This window comes from Myotis daubentonii, chromosome 7 (assembly GCF_963259705.1).
Source record: "Myotis daubentonii chromosome 7, mMyoDau2.1, whole genome shotgun sequence".
In the NCBI taxonomy this organism is placed as follows: domain Eukaryota; kingdom Metazoa; phylum Chordata; class Mammalia; order Chiroptera; family Vespertilionidae; genus Myotis; species Myotis daubentonii.
Genome location: NC_081846.1, coordinates 86,195,821 through 86,217,736, shown reverse-complemented (window position 1 = coordinate 86,217,736; position 21,916 = coordinate 86,195,821). Strand labels below are relative to the sequence as shown.

Here is a 21,916-nt window from a genome sequence, read left to right as displayed (position 1 = left end):
TTTTGTCTCCCTCCTTTCCTCTGTAACTGCCTTCCTTTGAAGCACTTGCCTTTTTGATAATGTTTTGATTCCTTTTAATTTCCTTTTGTGTATATTTTATATTTTTTTTTCTTTGTGGTTACTATGAGGATTCAACATAACTTCCTAAAGTTATTAATATCTGTATTAAGCTGATATTAACTTAGCATTAATTAAAACTCTACACCTGCATGGCTCAGTGGTTGATCATCAGTATATGAACGTGGAGGTCACAGTTCAGTTCCTGGGTCAGGGCACATGCTGGGTGTGACTCAATCCCCAGTGTGGGGTGTGCGGGAGGCAGCCGGTTGATGATTCTCTCTCATCGTTGATGTTTCTGTTTCTCTCTCTTCCTCTCTGAAATTTAAAAAAATACACACACACACACATCACAACAAAAACACTCTACCTAGTTAGTTGAACATCATCCCGTGCACCGAAAGGTTGCTGGTTCAATAAAAGGTCAGGGCACAAACCTGGGTTGCAGGTTTGATCCCTGGTCTGGGAGTGTACAGAGGGCAACCAATGAAGTTTTCTCTCTCATACTGACATTTCACTCAATTTCTCTAAGCATGTCCTTGAGTGAGGATTAAAAAAACAAACAAAAAATCCCCCTGTACTCCTTTAGAACTCTGCATCAAATTATATTACATACTAGTGCCCCGGTGCACGGATTTGTGCACATGGAAAGGAAATTAATTAGGAGAAATATCTTAATACTGCTATTTGCCTTTTCTCTATAATAGAAGTGTCAGAGATGAAGGAAAATTATTAAAATGTATATGAAAACAATAAAGTAGGCCCTCAGGTTACGCCGGAGATCCGGTCCTACGGCACAATGTAAACGCGATTTTCGCCCTAAGTCGAAACCCACCTACATAAGCACCTATGTCACTCACATGGAGCACATTCACAGCAGTAATGAAGTGAAACAGTAAAAAAAATTTCAAAGAAAGATAACAATTCCTGACCTTTACCAGTGGTAAATAAATAATAAAAAAACATAAAGCACATATGTACATACGTCAAAATGACAGAATTTTTTTTTAATAAATACTGTAAATGAAAGATGGCAACATAACCATGAAACGATGTACGTCGAGTCCAACATAACCTGAGGACTGCCTGTATATAAATTGATTAATAAATAACAACATGATATAACAACAAAAACATGATATAAAAATAACACTGATAAAAAACAATGACTGATAAATTGATTGTACTTATTCTAATATCTTCCTGTATACTACATTTCAGAGTGCTTGACTAATATCCCTTGTGATGAAGTATTTACAACTTTAACGTCACATGCTACTCGAACTCGAGACAAAGCACCATATAACTGACCATGTCCAAAAACGAATTCAGGTAGGAATATTCCTACTCTGTCTAGAGTTTTTCCTTGTGATTTATTAATAGTCATCGCAAATGCTGGCATCACGGGAAACTCTTTGAATTAATTTAAATGGGAGGCCAGTGTCAGACAGGGACAAATTTAATCCTTGGAATCAGAACAACCTCTCCTTCCACAAATCTTGTTAATAGTTCAGCTCCAATTATGTTAGGTAGCAATCTTTTGATAATAAATCTAATACCAGTACAAAGATCCCATTTACTGTTAAGATTTCTCAGTAGCATGATCATTGCACCTAATTTCAATTTTATGATATGGCATTCCCGAAGGAGTAATACTATTAAGAAATTTGATAGGAAAATTTGCCTTTTTGGCATCATCTGTTGAATCAATGGAATCAGCACTCAAAAAGGTGTGAAAATCTCCATCGAATATATCCAAAATTTTTTCATTTAATTTATGAATGTGGTCATTTTTAGGAGAAAGAATTGCATGTTTAGATATATTTTTAATGTTATCTATAGATATACCATTTCCAAAGGTAGATTCAATAATACATCCTTTGAAAATCATTTCACAGGGCATTTCAATAATATCCATTTCGAGAGCTTTGTATGTATCACACATGTGCAAGTCAACGTTTATTTTTAAATTGCAAATGCATGTCATATGTACTGGCCAGTCGGTAGGTCACCTATCCTTTTATATATATGACTAGGGGCCCAGTGCACGAAATTCGTGCACAGGGGGTAGGTGGGGGGGGGGGGGGTTCCATCAGCCCAGCCTGCACCCTCTCCAATCTGGAATGCCTGGTGCCTAACCGCTCACCTGCCTGCCAGCTGGATCGCCCATAACTGCCTCTACCTGCCTGCCTGATTGCCTCTAACCCCTCTGCCTGCCTGCCCGATCGTCACTAACTGCCCCTCTTACCCCCCGCCGGCCTGGTTGCCCACAACTGCCCACCCCTGCCGGCCTGGTCACCAAATGCAGCCTGCTGTTCAGTAGTTAGGTCGTCCCTCACGAACCCCCCTGCTGGCCTTGTCCCTCCACGCAGCCTGCTGTTTGGTTATTACTGTTACTGTGACGGCGTCCCAGACAATTTGCATATTCCTCTATTATTAGTACAGATAGTATATTACTGAATACAAATTATAATAATTTATAATTATTCCTTGTGCATTTGCCTTTTAAATCTTATGGGAAATATAAAGTGAATTTACAAATCAAATTTACAATAATACCAGTTTTTGTAACTGTTCACATATGATTTTCATATGGCTTTGAGATGCTGTCTAGTGTCTTTTTCATTTCAACTTGAAGGACTCCCTTTAGCATTTACTATAGAGCAGATGTAATAGTAATGAATCCCCTCTGGTTTTATGTCTGAAAATGCCTTAATCTAACCCTTATTTTTGTTTTGTTTTTCTAATTTTCCCCTCAATGAATTATAGAGCAAGTGGAAGGAAGGGAGGAGGGAAGGAAAGAGACAGAGAGACATCAATGTGAGAGAGACACTTCAAGTGGGCTATGGATCAAACCTGTAACTGAGGTATGTTTCCTTGAATAGGAATCGAACCCATGACCCTATGGTGCACAGGCCCAATGCTCTACCAGTGAGCCAAATCAGCCAGGGCTCACCTTCATTTTTGAAAGACAGTTTTGCTGTGTACAGTCATTGACTGCATAATGACATACTGGTCAACAATATACCGCAAAATGTATAATGGAGCTGAAAACATTTTATCACATAGTGACATTATTGTCATGTCACAGTGCAATACATCACTTGTGTTTGTGGTGATACTGGTGTATACAGACCTACTGCTCTGCCACTCATAAAAGGATCCTATATAATAAAAGCATTGTATGCAAACTGTGGAGTTTGACCAAGGGGAGGGGCCGGCCAGGGGAAGGGAGAGAGGCCCCATCAGAGGCAGCAGTGGCAGCAGGGGAAAGGGAGGAAGTACCCAGCTGGCAGCCAGCAGCTGCTAGGGACCCTACCAGTGCACGAATTTCATGCACTGGGCCTCTAGTAGCACATATAATTATGTACAGTACATAAGACTTGATAATGACAATGACTATGTATTTATTATCCTATACTTTTTGTTATTTTAGAGTGTGCTCTTTCTACTTATAATTTTTTTTTAATTTGATGTGAAACAGTATGCCAAGAGCAGCTTCAAATATCTTGTGTTTAGAGCAGGGGTGGGCAAACTTTTTGACTCGAGGGCCACAATGGGTTCTTAAACTGGACCAGAGGGCTGGAACAAAAGCATGGATGGAGTGTTTGTGTGAACTAATATAAATTCAAAGTAAACATCCTATCTAATAAAAGAGAAAGATGGTAATTGGCGTACAACCGCTACCCTTCCCATTGGCTAATCAGGGAGATATGCAAATTAACTGGCAGCCAAGATGGCGGCCGGCAGCCAGGCAGCTGATGCGAACAGGGAGGCTTGCTTGCTTCAGTGACGGAGGGCTCCAACCTTCCCTGCCTGACTTGCTGGCCTCTCAGCTGCAACTCTAAGCAACTATGTTGCAAATAAAGAAGTTAAGAAAACCCCAAAAACCTGCTTTACTCAGCCCGGCTTCAGCCAGCCGGACCGCATCATTGTATCAAATACAGACGGTAAACAAAGGCCAGAAACCTGTTTTCAGCAGCCGAGGCCTCAGAGCTAAAGCTGGCCCAGAATAAAAAAAGAAAAAAAGGAGCGGTTGGGTTGGGAGCTTCAGTCACCCGTCAGCCTGAAAACGGCCATCAGCCCCTCAGCCAGACTGGCCAGGCACCCCAGTGGGGACTCCCACCCTGATCCAGGACACCCTTCAGGGCAAACCAGCCAGCCCCCACCCATGCACCAGGCCTCTATTCTATATAGTAAAAGGGTAATATGCCTCCCGGCACCGGGATCAGTGGAGCAGCAAGGCCTCCCGGCACCGGGATCAGCGTGACAGGGGGCAGCACCCAAACCCCCTGATCGCCCTGCAGCTCTGTGTGTGACAGGGTGCAGCGCCCTAACCCCCTGATCGGCCCTGCTCTGTGTGTGACAGTGTGCAGCGCCCCAACCCCCTGATCGGCCCTGCTCTGTGGGTGATAGAGGGCGGCGCCCCAACCCCCCGCCCCCCACGGGCCCTGCTGTGTGTGTGTGACGGGGTAGAGCCATAACCTCCTCATCGGCCCTGCCCTGAGTGTGACAGTGGTGGCGCCCCAACCCCCTGATCAGCCCTGCTCTGTGGGTGATAGAGGGCAGCGCCCCAATCCCCTGATACGCCCTGCTCTGTGTGTGACGGGGGGCGGTGCCCCAACCCCCCTGATGGGCCCTGCTCTGTGAGTGACAGTGGGGAGCTCCTCAAACCCCTGATCAGCCCTGCTCTGTGTGTGACAGGGTACGGAGCCCCAACCGCCCTGATGGGCCCTGCTCTGTGCATGACAGGGGGCAGCGCCCCAACCCCCTGATCCGCCCTGCTCTGTGTGTGACAGGGGGCGGTGCCCCAACTCCCCTATTGGCCCTACTCTGTGCATGACAGTGGGGGAGGCTCCTCAACCCCCTGATCGGCCCTGCTCTGTGCGTGACAGGGGGTGGCACCGCAACCTCCCCATCGACCCTGCCTTGAGTGCGACAAGGGACGGTGCCCCAACCCCCCAATCAGCCCTACCCTGAGTGTGACTGAGGGTGGCATCACAACCTCCCGATCGCCCTGCTCTGTGCATGACAGGGGGCGGCGACCCAACTCCCCAATCGGCCCTGCTCTGAGCCTGACCAGGGGCTGCACCTAGGGATTGGGCCTGCCCTCTGCCACCCGGGAGCAGGCCTAAGCCAGCAGGTCGTTATCTCCCAAGGGGTCCCAGACTTCGAGAGGGCACAGGCCGGGCTGAGGGACCCCCCTTCCCCCCGAGTGCACAAATTTTTGTGCACCGGGCCTCTAGTCATTACATAAAAGGGTACGGTCTTTTTTTTTTTTTTTTAGTTTTATTCATTTCAAATGGGCTGTATCCGGCCCCCGGGCCGTAGTTTGCCCACGGCTGGTTTAGAGCATCTTTGTACTGGATTTTTGTACAGCAGCATGCTATACAGACTTGTAGCCTAGGAGTAACAGGTTATACTATACAGCCTAGGTGTGTAGTAGGCAGATTCCATGTTCACACAATGATGACACTGCCTAATGACATGTTTTAAGACTACATGCCTGTAGTTAAAAAGAGCGTGACTGTGTAGAATTCTTGGACAACAGTTTTGTTTTGTTTTTCAGCATTTTAAACATAGCATCTACCTATTGCCCTGCAAGGTTTCTGCTGAAAAATCTGTTGATTATCTTGCTAGGTATCCCTTTATTGTGATGATTTGTTTCTGTCTTACTGCTTTCATGATTCTACCTTTCACTTCTAGCAGTTTAATTATTTGCCTCTCTTTGGGTTTATCCTTTATACAGATTGGTGGGCTTCTTTTTTGTACATCCAATAGCTTTCCCCAAATTTTGCCCATTATTTCTTCAAATAATCTCTCTTTTCCTCTCTGTCCTCTTTCTGAGACTGCCCTAATGCATATGTTGGTCTTCTTATGCTGCCACATAAGTCCCTTAGGCCCTGTTTACTTTTTTCATTGCTTTCTCTTTTTGCTCAATAATTTCAAATCACCTTTCTAAAAGTCTGCTGATTCTTTCTTTATGTTTGTTCAAGTCTGTTGCTGAACTCCTCCGGGCTATTTCTCAATTCAGTTTTTGCCTTTTCAGCTCCAGGATTAAAAAAAATAATTACCATCTCTTTCTTAGTATTTTCATTTTGTCTGTAAATGATTTTCCTGATTTCCTTTATTTCTTTGTCCATGATTTCCTTCAGCTCTTTGAATATATTTAAGACAGTTTTAAAATCTGTCTGTTCAGTCTGATATACATTTCTGGGGATGTAATTTGTTCCTTTGAATGGGAAATATTTCTCAGTTCCTTTGTACTTCCAGTGATCTTTTCTTGAAAACTGGACATTGAATAAAAAGCCACATCTCACTCTTCACAGACGGGTGTGGAACATGTTCACTAATTGGTGAGCCCCTGAGCCTTAAGATCAGCACCACATAAAGGCTTAAGTTCTTCTCAGGTCTTTTCTGACATTTGTTCTATCTGGACTTATATGCATCTGTTTTTAACCCCCTATTTTCCCATCTGCTTTGAAACATCTAAGTTCCCAAGGTTTCACTTCAGCTATTTCTTGGATACTCTGGTAGATGTTCAAATGTATTCCTGACTATAGACAATGGTCCATGGCTCTGCAGAGACCCCTGAAGTTTTCATGTATTGCAGCTCCTGCTACTGCCTTTTGTGGCTTCCAGTCTGAGATCCAAACTATGCTGCTGTTCCCTATCTAATCTCCAAGTAAGAACAAAAGCTATCCCTGGAACAGCCAACAGATACACCAAAATGTTGCAAACAAGTTTCACCCTGCTACTGTCCCAAAGGAGGGAATAAAAAATTAGGCGGTTACCTCTTGACCATGATGTGCATACTGGGAAAGGGTAGGGTAAGTGACATCAAACATCACAAAAGTAACTGTTTGCTTAGTTGTTGAAAATCTCTGGTTTGCAGAGGTCTTATATGGTTACTATGATAAGTCTGTAGCTGCTTTTTGATATTTCTGTGTGGGAATGAGGGCCAGGATCTTCCGAGTTTGCCATCTTGCACACAATGTTCTATTTCTTGAGCTGTTTTTTTTTTCTTTTTTAATTTTCTATAATTGCTCTTTATGTTTGAAATATTTCAAAATAAAAATGTTTGGAGTAGAATTATAAAGAATACTTTATACTTGTTTGAAGAATTCATCTTTAGGGAAAACAAAGCTAAAAAAGGAAAATAAAAAGAACTCTATGATAAAGATATTATTTTGGGTCAGTAATAAAAATAAATATTATTCTGAGTAAAAAATGAAGAAATTAAGAAACATTTAAATAATGGATTATATTCAAAACCTCAAAAACTCTATATGTAAACTTCCTAATACCCTGCAATATTAAAAAATATAGATATCAAAGAAATAGTTTTCATGATTTTATCCAAAGCACTAAAGTAGCAACTGAGAATGCATTTCTACTCCTCAGTAACTATATATCAATTTTGTTTGTTCTACAATTTAAAATAAATGAAATAATATAGTATATAGGGTTCCACTTTATAAAAATACAATTATTTTTTAGTCATGTGTATTGTTTTTAATCTTTATTGTTGAGAGTATTACAGATGTCCCTTTTCCCCACATTACCCTCCCCAACCCAGTTCCCATCACACCCCACGCCTTTGCCACCCTATTATCTGTGTCCATAGGTAATGCACATATGCATATAAAATCTTTGTTTAATCTCTTCCCGCCCTCCACATCCTTTCCCTCTGAGAACTGTCAGTCTGTTCCAGTTCCATGCTTCTGATTCTGTTTTATTCACCAGTTTATTCTGTTCATTAGATTTCTTATTCATTTATTTTTAGAATTGTTAATATGTATTTATTGCCATTTTATTGTTCATATATTTAACCTTTTTCTTCTTCTTCCTCTTCACAAAGAAGACCCTTCAACATTTCCTGTAATAATGGTTTGATGGTGATGAACTCTTGTAGCTTTTTCTTGTCTGTGAAGCTCTTTATCTGGCCTTCAATTCTAAATGATAGCTTTGCTGGGTAGAGTAATCTTGGTTGTAGATTCTTGCTATTCATCACTTTGAATATTTCTTGCCACTCCCTTCTGGCCTGCAAAATTTCTGTTGAGAGATCAGCTGACAGTCATATGGGTGCTCCCTTGCAAGTAACTAACTGCTTTTCTCTTGCTGCTTTTAAGATTCTGTCCTTTTCTTTAACGTTTGGCAATTTAATTATGATGTGTCTTGGTGTGGGCCTCTTTGAGTTCCTCTTATTTGGGACTCTCTGTGCTTCCTGGACTTGTAAGTCTATTTCTTTCTTTTTTTAAAAAAAAAATATATATATATTTTATTGATTTTTTTACAGAGTGGAAGGGAGAGGGAGAGTTAGAAACATGGATGGGAGAGAAACATCGATCAGCAGCTTCCTGCACACCCCCCACTGGGGATGTGCCCGCAACCAAGGTACATGCCCTTGACCGGAATTGAACCCGAGACCCTTCAGTCCGCAGGCCGATGCTCTATCCACTGAGCCAAACTGGTTGCTTGTAAGTCTATTTCTATCACCAAGTAGGGGAAGTTTTCTGTCATTATTTCTTTTTCTTTTTTTTAAATATATTTTATTGATTTTTTACAGAGAGGAAGGGAGAGAGATAGAGAGTTAGAAACATCGATGAGAGAGAAACATCGATCAGCTGCCTCCTGCACACCTCCTACTGGGGATGTGCCCGCAACCCAGGTACATGCCCCTGACCGGAATCGAACCCAGGACCCCTCAGTCCGCAGGCCAACGCTCTATCCACTGAGCCAAACCGGTTTCGGCATGTCATTATCTCTTTAAATAGATTTTCGATATCTTGCTCTTTCTCTTCTCCTTCTGGCACCCCCATAATGCAAATGTTGGTAGGCTTAAAGTTGCCTCAGAGGCTCTTTACACTATCTTCATATTTTTTGGATTCTTTTTTCTTTTTACTCTTCTGATTGGGTATTTTTTGCTTCCCCATGTTCTAAATCGTTGATTTGATTCTCGGAATCCTCTACTATTGAATCCCTGTAAATTATTCTTAATTTCAGTCAGTGTATGCTTAATTTCCGACTTGTCTTTTTTCATGTCTTTGACATTCTCACTAAAATCCTTGAAAGTCTCACTTAGTCCTTGAAGGTCTCATGAAAATCCCTGAGTAACCTTATAACCGTAGTTTTGAACTCTGTATCCAGTAACTTGCTTTCTTCCATTTCTTTCATTTGTGACATATTTCTGTCTCCACATTTTGGCTGCTTCCCTGTGTTTGTTTCTATGTATTGGGTAGGGCTGCTATGTCTCCTGGAGTTAGGAGAGCGACCTTGTGTAGTAGGTGTCCTATAGGGCCCAGTGACTCAGCCTCTCCAGTCACCTGAGCTGGGAACTCTAGGTACGCCCCTGTGTGGGCTGTGTACACAGTCTTACTGTAGTTGAGACTTGATTACTGTTGGTGTCACTAGGAATTGACCTTCAGACTAACTGGCCGTGAGGAGCAGCTGCGACTATAGTACAAGAGCTGCTGTGCAGGAGACACCTTACGGAGCAGGACTTGCTTTAGTGGGCCTTTGGTGCTCACTGAGTCTTCCCCTTGAGTGTGTGGCTTGTGGATGTGTAGAGCTGTAATCTGCTATGGTCTGATTCTGTCCACCAAGTTCACTGGCTTTTGGGTCTTCAGGGAAGTGCAAAGTCAGCCACTGCCTGGGGCCACCTGGCAGGAGCTACAGAGAGATCTGAAGATTCCTCTATGTGTATCAGGTTTGGAAGTGCCCAAGTGAGGCCCGGCTGTGAAGCAAGGCAGGCTGATGCTAGTGCTAGGTCTTAGGCCTTTTATTGATAGGCTTAGGCACTCTGACCCAGCTACAGCTCGTTTGAGAGATTCTAGCAAAGTCTGAAACCTGAGCAAGGATGTGCCATTCACATGCAAAAGCCACAACACAGGGTTGGGTGGAGCTGCAAAATGAATAGGGTGTGGTCTCAGGGAATCACCAGGGCAGAGCAAACAGATATGGCTGCCTGTCAGCTCTGCGACTGGGGAGGTCCCACCACAAGAACAATGATCCTTGTGAGCACCTCCATCTGAGAGAAAGGTCCCCCTCCCCCAGTTCCTATCCTGATGCCAGACAACCCAGTTCCTCATCATATGTGTCTGGGTCCCCCAGGGCCTTGCCCTGGTGCTGGAGTGCAAAGGAAGCAGTCCTTTGTAAGTTCAGTTTATGCACCGGCCCTTTAAGAGGAAGAGCTGGGTCTCCAGCAGCCTCTGTGTTACTGAGCCCCAATCTCTGATGGTTTTTACAGCCCGTAGTTATGGGGATTGCTCTTCCTATCTCTGGAACTCTGGTCTGGGCAGTCTGGTGTGGATCTGGGACACCTTACTCCTCACAGTCTGCCTCTGCAGAGACTATCTCCTACTGATTAAAAAAGCAGCACGCATGGATGACAGTCCAGCCCATTCCACCTCTCTGCCCCTCCTATCAGTCTCAGTGTGCTTTCCTCTTTACTTCTCTAGTTGTAGGACTTCCATTCAGCCAGCTTTCAGGCAGTTCTGGATGATGGGTGTTCTGTATTTTAGTTGATGTGGTTTTGGGAGGTAGCGAGTTCAGGCACGTACCTATGCTGCCATCTTGGTTCCAGGCCTCAGTCATTTGTTTACTGATAGATGTTAAGGTTAATGAAGGTTTGGCCTACTAGAAATTATACTATGATAATTTGTGTATAAGATTTCTTATGCCCTGGCTGATGTAGCTTAGTTGGTTGGGCATCATCCCCGAGCACTAAAGGATTGCTGGTTCAATTTCCAGTCTGGGCACATGCTTGGGTTGGGGCTCAATCCCTGGTAGGGGGCATGCTGCAGGCAACCAATGAATACTTCTCTCGCTCTCCCTCTCCCGGTTCCTCTATCTCTAAAAATCAATTTTAAAAACCCAGTATTAAAAAAAAAGATTTCTTATAACATGTTTTCATTTCTCTTAAATAACTCCCTAAAATTGGGTTTCCTGGGTGGTAAATAGTAAATCTATGTTTAATTATTTTGTTGCTGTTGTTAATCCTTATCTGAGGATATTTTCCCCATTGTTTTCCAGAGAGAGTGGGGGTGGGGGGGGACAAGAGAGGAAGAGAAACATCTATGTGAGAGACACACATCAACTGGTTGCCTCCTGCACAAGTCCCAATCAGGGGAGGGGAGCGAACCCACAACCCAGGTACATGCCCTTAACTGGGAATCAAACCCACGACCCTTCAGTGCATGGGCTGATGCTCTAACCACTGAGTAAACCGGCCAGGGCTATGTTTAATTTTATAGGAGACTGCCAAACTACTTTCCAAAGTGGTTGTACCCTTTTAAAATTCTACCAGCAATCCCTGACAACACCTGTTATCGTAAGATTAATTTGAACTATTCTAGTGGATGCATGCTAACCTCTTGTTGTGCTTTTATTTGACATTTCCCTGAGGCATCAGAAAGTGTAGAGTCATGTAGTTTATCAGAGTGAGGATGTCTCTTTCTTTTCCAAGTTTGTTGAAAGTTTTCATTATAAATAAGTATTTAATTTTATTCTATGTAAATTATGCCTTAATTACACTGAATTTTTTAAAACTCTATAGTTAACAGCAGACTTAAAGAAACTGAAACCTCCCCAGTTTGGCTCAGTGGATAGAGCACTGGCCTGCACCTAAAGGTTCCCTAGTTTGATTACAGTCATGGGCACATGCCTGGGTTGCAGGCTTGATCCCCAGTAGGGAGCATACAGGAGGCAGCCAATAAATGATTCTCTCTCATCATTAATGTTTCTATCTCTCTCTCTCCCTCTCCCTTCCTCTCTGAAATCAATAAAAATGTATATTAAAAAAATAAATAAAAAGAAACACTGAATAGTTTCCTCCTAAGACAGGGGAGAAGGTTAGATAGTCTTCTCCCATCACTTTTATTCATCATTGTCATGGTAGTCTTAGCCATGTAATAAGGAATGAAAAAATAATGAGAAATATACAGACTGCAAAGGAAAAAGTGAAACTATCCCTACTCTCATCTGACAAAATTTACATTGATAATCCTAAGGAATCAGTAAAAGAAATACTAGAAGTAATAAGAGAATGTAGCAAAGTCTTAGGATATAAGATTAATATAGAATCAAATTTGTTTCCTGGATTTATTTCAGTAATACAAAGTTGATTGAAATTAAATAAATTTAATTTTCCTTAGTTTACATGATAATGTATGTAGAAAATCCTATGGAATTTACCAAAAAAATGACTAGCATTAAACTGTGAGTTTATGAAGGTTGCATAATACAAAATCAATATATAAAACAAATGATATGTATTTCTATATTCCAATAATACTATTTTTATGGTTCTTCTATCTAGTTGCCAAAGACAGAATCTGAGATATTAACGCTGATTTTTTTCCCCCTCATGAACCTACTCTACCTTAATCAGATCCAACCAAGTTCTGTTGACTTTATCTCTTAAACATCTCCAGCATTTACTCACTTTCCTTCATCTTCATCCAATCAATCATCATCTTTCGAGTGAAACCAGGCCCTAAAACTGAAACTAGGTCTTAATAGCCTATTTTTCTTCTTCTAGTCTTAAATATCAAACTCCTTCTGATCACTGCTGGTAATTTTATTGCATGGTTATCTCCTTTCCTCAATATGTTCATTTCTAATATCAGCACATCTACATCATCATTTCCTGGGAAGCAACATTTTGCACAAGGGTCCCTGGTTCGATTCTAGTACATACCTCAGTTGCAGGATCAATCCCCAGCCCTGGTCGGGTGAGGCACGTGAGAGAGGCAACCAATCGATGTGTCTCTCTCACATGGATGTTTCTCTCTCTCTGTCTGTCCCTCTCCCTTACACTCTCTCTAAAAAATCAATGGAAAAATATCCTCAGGTGAGGATTAACAAAAAAACAAACCAAAAGAATTTTAATGATACTTTCATACGATTATTGTGATAATTTGGTTTATTAACCAGTCCACAATAGATATTTCATAAAAGTTAGTCTCTTACTCCTTTCTCTTTTTAAAAATGACTTCCAAAACTTTCCCTCAATCTATTATACATATTCAAAGTCTTGATATATTTCATATTGACAATCAGAGATGAGACACAACATTTGTGCTCTAAAGATTCTTCTTGGACACATTTTGGCATTTCACAGATTCTTCTGAATATTTCAATACTGAAATTGTAGTGCTGTGGAAAAACTTGCGTGGAAAGAAGGAGACCCAAGTCTAGTTTCATCAATGCCATCCAGTAGCTTGGACTTTAATCTCCTTGGATTGGGATAATTTCCCATGAAAAATAAGGGTGTTAGACAAGATAATCTCTTAGGGTTTGGGTCTTTAAATTCTATAATTTGGGGGGAAAAATTAGTATCTTGGATCATTAGCAATTAGATCCTTAGGCCTGGGAATATATCTTATTTGGGAAAGAATGCTCAAGATAGAAAAATATGACTAAGTAAGAAAAAGCAGGTGAGAGCAAAAGATCATCCCAGCTCAAAATACCTCTGCTTTCCCACATTCACCCTGCTGTAATTGTTTTAGAATAGAAATGTCTTCTTGTATACAAATTTCCCCAGATACTAACAGGCCACTTGCTTTGTTTTATCTATATCGTCCTCATAGTTTTCAATTAAAAAATCAGTAAATTATGCCAAAAATAAGTAATACTTAACATTTCATATTTACTTCCTACTAACCATTTTATTCAGAGAGCTAAGATCCTGGCTATGAGGATGAGGATGTGGGCAAGGGCAAGGGCAAAGGCAAAGAAGTTATTTTATCTATAGCCATCCTTCAATATGGGCTTATAAAACTAATTTCTGAAGCAGTGATCCAGAGAACCATTTTTCAGCGTCTCAGTTTTTTTAAACTATACAAAAGATGTCCTTCAAAATAGTCACTCTTTTGTACTAGTCAAAGGGATATCATATTCTTTTGTAAAAGACCTCACTGAATAACAATATACATTTACAAAAAATTCATAATTTCTGTTATTCAACACGTGCTATTTTCTATTTCTATGATGTGATCTTTCCAATACAAAGAATCGTGATTGCAATTACTGAGGAATTAGTAACAATCCAATAAACAATTCTGCCCACGAACTATAGAGCTCTGACATTTAATCTCTACCTCATTTGTGAGGGCCTCCGTTGAGTCCTCCTACTGGAATATTTACACAAACAGCTCACCACAAATGCCAGAAAAAACTAACTTCATCTTAATACAGGCTAATGATACATTAATATTTTAAAATATTTTACTTTAATATTTTAGTATTAAATTAATATTTTAATCTTTAGGCCAATTTTCTCTCTTTAAGTCAAGAAGCATGAATTAGATTTACTTCTTAGTTGTCTGAGACACATAAATAAAGAAACTGGCACTAGATATACAGACTGACTTGTAATTTGAAAAAACTTTACAGAAATAACTACAGACTAATTCATCAAGAAAATGAGGAATAAAGGCAAAGAATTACCTCTAATTATTCAAATTAATATTTTTTTGTCTTTCTTGCTTCTGAGTTAAAAAATTTTTATTAAATGTATTGGGATGACATTGGTTAATAAAATTATACAGGTTTCAAGTGTACCATTCTGTAACACATCATCTGTATACTGCATTCTGTTAATCAGCCAAAGTCAAGTCTCCTTCTATCACATCACCACAGTCAAACTAAATTTTTTAAAAACTCGCTAAAACAGTGAACATTATAAATCAGAAAAAAACTTATTATGACAGAGAAAAATTAAAATTAAAATGAGAAAACAACTTAAACTTACTGGGTTATCTGTGGAATCATCAGCCAACTGTAAACCAAAATAGTCACGCTCAGTCAAATCAAGATGTTTGAAGACTATATCCAACAGAACTTGCCCTTGATCATGTTTCTAGAAGAAAAATAAAAGGAAATCAATACCAATAGCCTATAAACACTTTCAGATTTTTAACCTGTTGGACTTTTCTCTTATTTAATTGGCAGCTGTTCCCATCCAATGACTATTGAGAATAGAGACTGCACAGGTTACACAGTACTTAAAAAACTGTCTAACTTTAGGCAAACTAATTCAAAGACTATATAATAAATATGAAGATATAACGAAAACCTTTAATTAAAAATGCGTTCTGCTTTCAGGACAGTATGATATTTTTGTAATTTTATATTGTTGCCACATTAGTCAATTGCCTTATTGTTTTTTTCTTACATTTAAATTGACTGGAAAATAACATATTTGACTAAATACTATTTAAAATTTGTGTGACTAAAATAAATAATGCCAGTCTGGCCGGCATGGTTCATGGCTGAGTGCCGACCTACAAACCAGGAGTTCAAGGTTCGATTCCCAGTCAGGTATATGCTTCGGTTGCGGGCTCAATGCCCAGTGTGGGGTGTGCAGGTGGCAGTCGGGCAATGATTCTTTCTTATCACTGATGTTTCTATCTCCCTCTCCCTCTCTCTCTGAAATCAATAAAGATATATTTAAAAAACTAAATAAGTAAATAAATAAATATTTGGTTTGTTGAATAAGTGGATGATAAAATGGCCTACAGAATAAATTTTAAAGTTTAGATGGTTTTTAATCCCTTTGTAGGCTTTACTAGCCCTGTAGTTTTTTACTTCACAAGAAGAACAGTTAGGAAGGAGTCTCTAAAGCACAAGGGACAGTACATCTGCAGAGAAACTACCTTACTTCAAACAGTTTCTCTAAAGATAATGAGACTGTCTCTAACAAAACGTATGTAGGCTTATCACTAGAACTTTAAGGAGTAACAACAGACAGGCAAAACTGAGATTCCTACTCTTGTTGGCAAGCCAAATACAAATAATATGAACAATACTATTCCAACAAACTAAAAAAACTAGAGAAAATGGACATATTCCTAGAAAAATACGACTTCCCAAAACTCAATCAAGAAGAATAAAAAAATCTCAACAGGCCTATAACTAAGGAGGAAATTGAAGCAGTTATCAAAAAACTCCCAGCAAACAAAAGCCCGGAGCCAGATGGCTTCACAGGGGAGTTTTACCAAACCGAAGAAGAATTAAAACTTATCCCTCTCAGACTAGTCCAAAAAATTCAAGAGGAAGGCACACTTCCAAGCTCTTTCTATGAAACCAGCATTACCCTAATCCCAAAACCAGATAAAGACACTACAAAGAAAGAAAACAACAGGTCAATATTTCTGATGAACATAGATGCTAAAATCCTCAACAAAATCCTAGCAAATCGGATCCAGCATTACAATAGAAAGATCACACACCATGACCAAGTGGGATTTATTCCAAGGATGCAAGGCTGATACAATATCCACAAATCAATAAACGTGATACATCACATCAACAAATTGAGAGAGAAAAATCACATAATTCTATCAATTGATGCAGAAGAGGCATTTGACAAAATCCAACACCCTTTCCTGATAAAAACTCTCAGCAAAGTAGGACTAGAGGGATCATGCCTCAACATAATAAATGTCTTATATGACAAACCTACAACCAACATCATACTCAATAGGCAAGAACTAAAACCATTTCCCCTAAGAACAGGAACAAGACAGGGATGCCCACTTTCACCACTTCTGTTTGACATAGTACTGGAAGTGCTAGCCATAGTGATCAGACAAGAAGAAATAAAAGGATCCAAATTGAAAAAGAAGTAAAACTGTCATTATTTGCAGATTACATGATATTGTACATAGAAAACCCTAAAGACTCTATCAAAAAACTAGACTTAATAAATGAATTTGACAATGTAGCAGGATACAAAATTAACACCCAGAAATCTATGGCTTTTTTATACACCAATAATGAACTCACAGAAAGAGAAACTAAAAAAAAAAAATCCCATTTACCATTGCAACAAAAATATTAAGATACCCAGGAATAAATTTAACCAAGGAGGGGAAGGACCTGTACTCAGAAAATTACAGGACGCTGAAAAAAGAGATAGAGGAAGACATAAACAAATGGAAGAATATACCGTGTTCATGGATTGGTAGAATCAACACCATTAAAATGTCCATACTACCTAAAGCAATCTATAGATTCAATGCAATCCCTATTAAAATACCAACAGCATACTTCAAAGACCTAGAACAAACTCTCCAAAAATTCATCTGGAATAAAAAAAGACCCTGCATAGCTGCAGCGATCTTCAGAAAGAAGAACAAAGTTGGAGGGATCACAATAACAGATATCAAGCTATACTACAAAACCAGTGTTCTCGAAACTGCCTGGTACTGGCACAAGAACAGATATATAGATCAATGAATCAGAACAGACAACCCAGAAATTGACCCAAGCAATTATGCGCAATTAATATTTGACAAAGGAGGCAAGAGCATACAATGGAGTCAAGACAGTCTCTTCAATAAATGGGGTTGGGAAATTTGGTCAGATACATGCAAAAAAAATGAAACTAGACCACCAACTTACACCATACACAAAAATAAACTCAAAATGGATAAAGGACTTAAATGTAAGACAGGAAACCATAAAAATATTAGAGGAATCCACAGGCAGCAAAATCTCAGACATATGCTGAAGCAATATCTTCACCGATACAGCTCCTAGGGCACTGGAAACTAAAGAGAAAATAAACAAATGGGACGACATCAAAATAAAAAGCTTCTGCACAACAAAAGAAACCATCCACAAAACAACAAGAAAGCCCACTGCATGGGAGAACATATTTGCCAATGTTATCTCTGATAAGGGTTTAATCTCCAAAATCTACAGGGAACTCATACAACTTAACAAAAAGAAGATAAACAATCCTGTTGTCAAACAAAAAATGGGCAAATGACCTAAATAGATAATTTTCAAAAGAGGACATATAGAAGGCTGAGAGACATGAAAACATGCTCCAAGTCACTAATTATCCGAGAGATGCAAATAAAAACAACAATGAGGTACCACCTCACACCTGTCAGAATGACTATCATCAACAAATCAACAAATGACAAGTGCTACTCTACATTACACACACAATATCCATCACACACTGCTAAGTTAGTAGATATGTGAAATTGAAAAAGTGTCTGAAATCAAGAGATAAAGCAGTCAAAAGAAAGAGTAATCTACATGTTGGTTTTAGTATATAAGGACTTCAAAGTAACTATGACTAAGATATTAAAGACTAGAAGAATAGAGAAAATGGATTAAAATATGGAATATTTCAAAGGAGTTAGAATCTATAAAAGTGATCATAAAGACATTTCTAGAACTAGAACAAAAATATAATATGGAATTGGTTTAACAGCAGAATATGAAAAAAAAAACAGAATTACCTCAAAGACAACATTAATAGCTGTTAAAAACAAAGAGAAATTAAAAACAAAAAATAGAATATACATTAGATATGATGAGGTGCAGTGAAACAGTCTAGCATATATTATAGTCCAGAAGTAGAGAAAATGGGTTAAAAGCAATATCTGAATCATTAACGGATAATAAGCTTAAACATTTTATAAAATATTAACCAAGAGATTCAAGCTCAATGAATATGAAGCATGATGTGTGCGCGCGCACACACACACACACACCCCACATTTTAAGTATATTACAGACACGTGACTAAAAATCAAAGATAGCCCTAACCAGTTTGGCTCAGTGGATAGAGCAGTGATGGCGAACCTTTTGAGCTCGGCGTGTCAGCATTTTGAAAAACCCTAACTTAACTCTGGTGCCATGTAATATATAGAAATTTTTTGATATTTGCAACCATAGTAAAACAAAGACTTATATTTTTGATATTTATTTTATATATTTAAACGCCATTTAACAAAGAAAAATCAACCAAAAAATGAGTTCGCATGTCACTTCTGACACGCATATCATAGGTTCGCCATCACTGGGATAGAGCATCGGCCTGCTGACTGAATGGTCCCAGGTTCGATTCCGGTCAAGGGCATATACCTTGGTTGTGGGCACATCCCCAATAGGGAATGTGCAGGAGGCAGCTGATCGATGTTTCTCTCTCATTGATGTTTCTAACTCTCTATCCCTCTCCCTTCCTCTCTGTAAAAAATCAATAAAATATATTTTTTTAAAAAATGAAAAATAAATAAAAATCAAAGAGAAAGAGAAAAATATTAAAAACAGACAAAGGAAGAAAGGACACATCTCTTGTCCTTCAGGAGAACAATAAGAATGAAAGATGACTTCTCAAGAGAAACTATGAAAGTCAATAAAATGGTACCGTTAAACTACTAAAGAAAAAAATGTCAACATAGATTCTATACTCAGCAAAAATACCACCAAAATATGAAAAGTAATTAAAGACATTTTCAGACAAACAAAAAACTGAATCTGTTGTTAACAGATCTTATTTCAAAGAATAATAAAACAATTTCTTTAGAATGAAGGAAAATTATTCTAGATGAAAGCATGGGATGTAAGAAATGAATAGCTACAGAAAGTATATATATATATATATATATATAAAGGTAAATATAATAGACTATTAACTGTTTGAAGCAATAATAATAATGTCTTGTAGGGTTTATAACATATGAGGGGTAGGGCAAAAATACGTAAGAATAGCAAAAAAGTAGAAGGCAAGTAAATGGATTTAAACTGCTTTAAGGCTTTTGCATTTGGGGGAGAACGTGGTAGAAGTACGAAATACAGGTAGACTTTTGTAAGTCAGGACACATTTTGTCATTTCTTTTTTTTAAATATATATTTTATTGATTTTCCACAGTGAGGAAGGGAGAGGGACAGAGAGCCAGAAACATCGATGAGAGAGAAACATCGATCAGCTGCCTCCTGCACACTCCCTACTGGGGATGTGCCTGCAACCAAGGTACATGCCCTTGACTGGAATCGAACCTGGGACCCTTCAGTCCCCAGGCTGTCGCTCTACCCAGTGAGCCAAACTGACTAGGGCGTCATTTCTAAAGTAATCACTAAAAGTATAATACAGTATTCAGTTTCTTCACAAAACTAAAAATGGAACTCCCATTTGACCCAGTGATCCCACTTCTAGGAATATAACCCAAGAAACTAGAAACACCAATCAGAAAGGATATATGCACCCCTATGTTCATAGCAGCACAATTTACCATAGCTAAGATTTGGAAACAGCCTAAGTGCCCATTAGCAAATGAGTGGATTAAAAAACTGTGGTACACATCTACACAATGGAATACTATGCTGTTGTAAAAAAGAAGGAATTCTTACCATTTGCAACAGTATGGATGGAACTGTAGAGCATCATGCTAAGCGAAATAAGCCAGTCAGAGAAAGATAAATATCACATGATCTCACTCATTTGTGGAATATAATGAACAACATAAACTGATGAACAAAAACAGATCCAGAGACAGAGAAGCAACAATTAGAACATCAAACCTCAGATGTAAGGTGGGGAAGGATGAGGGTAAGGGGGTGAGATCAACCAAAGGACTTATATGCAAGCATATAGGCCTAACCAATGGACACAGACAACAGGGAGGTGAGGGCATGAGTATGTGTGTGTGTGGGGGGTGGGGGGTGGGGGGTGGGGGGTGGGGGGGTGTTTAAGGACACATATGTAATACCTTAATCAATAAAGAAAAAAAAAAGATTAACCAAGGGGGACTAATAAAGGAGAAAAAATGGAGGAAGAAACAGAGGAACATGAAGAAATATTCTTTGGTGAGTGAAGTATTCAATGCCTTAATATGGTGGTGGTTCCACAGATGTATACATGTATAAACATTCACTGAATTACATACTGAAGATTTCTGCACTGCACCATGTAACATATATTGTATCTATAATAATAAAAGCATAACATGCTATTAGACTAGATGACCTTCCAGATGAAGCTGGCGCTGCAAGGAAGGAAGCTCCAAGTCCGGGTCCTGGGTGCCAGAGGGAAGCCGGTGCCGGCAGCCGGGGAAAGGAAGGCCTACTCTTGCACGAATTTTGTGCATCAGGCCTCTAGTATATTATAATAAACAAACAAAAAAGTCTATATATACCTTCCAGAGTAGAGAGACTAAGCTACAGAATCTTTCTAAATAGAATCCAATATATTTCTCAAAAATGTAATGGCTTATAGCTATTTTCTGAAAAATTTTCCATAATGTATACTAGGCACTCAATACTTGTTATTAAATAAAGTATATGAATAACTATACTATTATTTAATTTACTGTACTGGGTTCTAAAACAGTACATGAAAATATCATATATATATATATATATATATATATAACAATTAACAGATTGCTATTTTGTAGAATTTTAGTAATATTCTTCTAAGAAAGTATTTCTGGACCTAGAGAATAGATCAATTGGATCACAAGCAATAGAAGAAAGAAGAATCAACTTTTCTAAATGCATATGAGTCAGATACAATAAATAGGCACTTCACAAATATTCTCATTTGATTCTAAGCATCCTATGCAAGGCCGGTATTATTCTCTTAACAAATGAAAAATCTGAAGCACAGAAAGGTACAGTAGCTTGATTAGAATCACAGAACTAGTAAGTCTTCAAAATAAAGACTTAGAAATTCATCATTGGATAATTGTTGAGGAAACTGTTCAAAAGAAGTAAATGTCATTATTAGTAACAGACTTATATATGACAAATATGATACAAACCTAACAGCTATACATGTCTATCATACACTACAATGTTTGAATTTTCACACACTATGAAAATTGGCAAATTATCATGTCTGTTTGCACTCAAGATGATTAGTTCCATTTTAACATCTGATTTTACTCAAAAAATCTTGGTAAAGATTAAATTCTCCTTCAGGTCAGACGCTGAAAATCAATCTAAGAGATATCAAAGCTAAATGAGGCAGGCTGGACAGAGATGTTTGCCTAAGACACACTAAAAAAACAGTAAAGGCAGTAATCAAAGCCAATTTGTCTAACAGCCCCTT

General features: G+C 38.9%; 1 protein-coding gene across 10 annotated transcripts in view; it reads right to left on the bottom strand.

The window, feature by feature from the left end:
* PTPN4 (protein tyrosine phosphatase non-receptor type 4) overlaps positions 1–21,916 on the bottom strand; it is a 230,908-nt gene that overhangs the window by 175,416 nt on the left and 33,576 nt on the right. For all 10 annotated transcript variants that reach the window (XM_059704692.1, XM_059704696.1, XM_059704697.1 and 7 more), the window contains one exon: positions 14,813–14,920. In XM_059704692.1, coding sequence (XP_059560675.1) covers positions 14,813–14,920 — 108 coding nt within the window. The remainder of the gene's footprint in view (positions 1–14,812; positions 14,921–21,916) is intronic.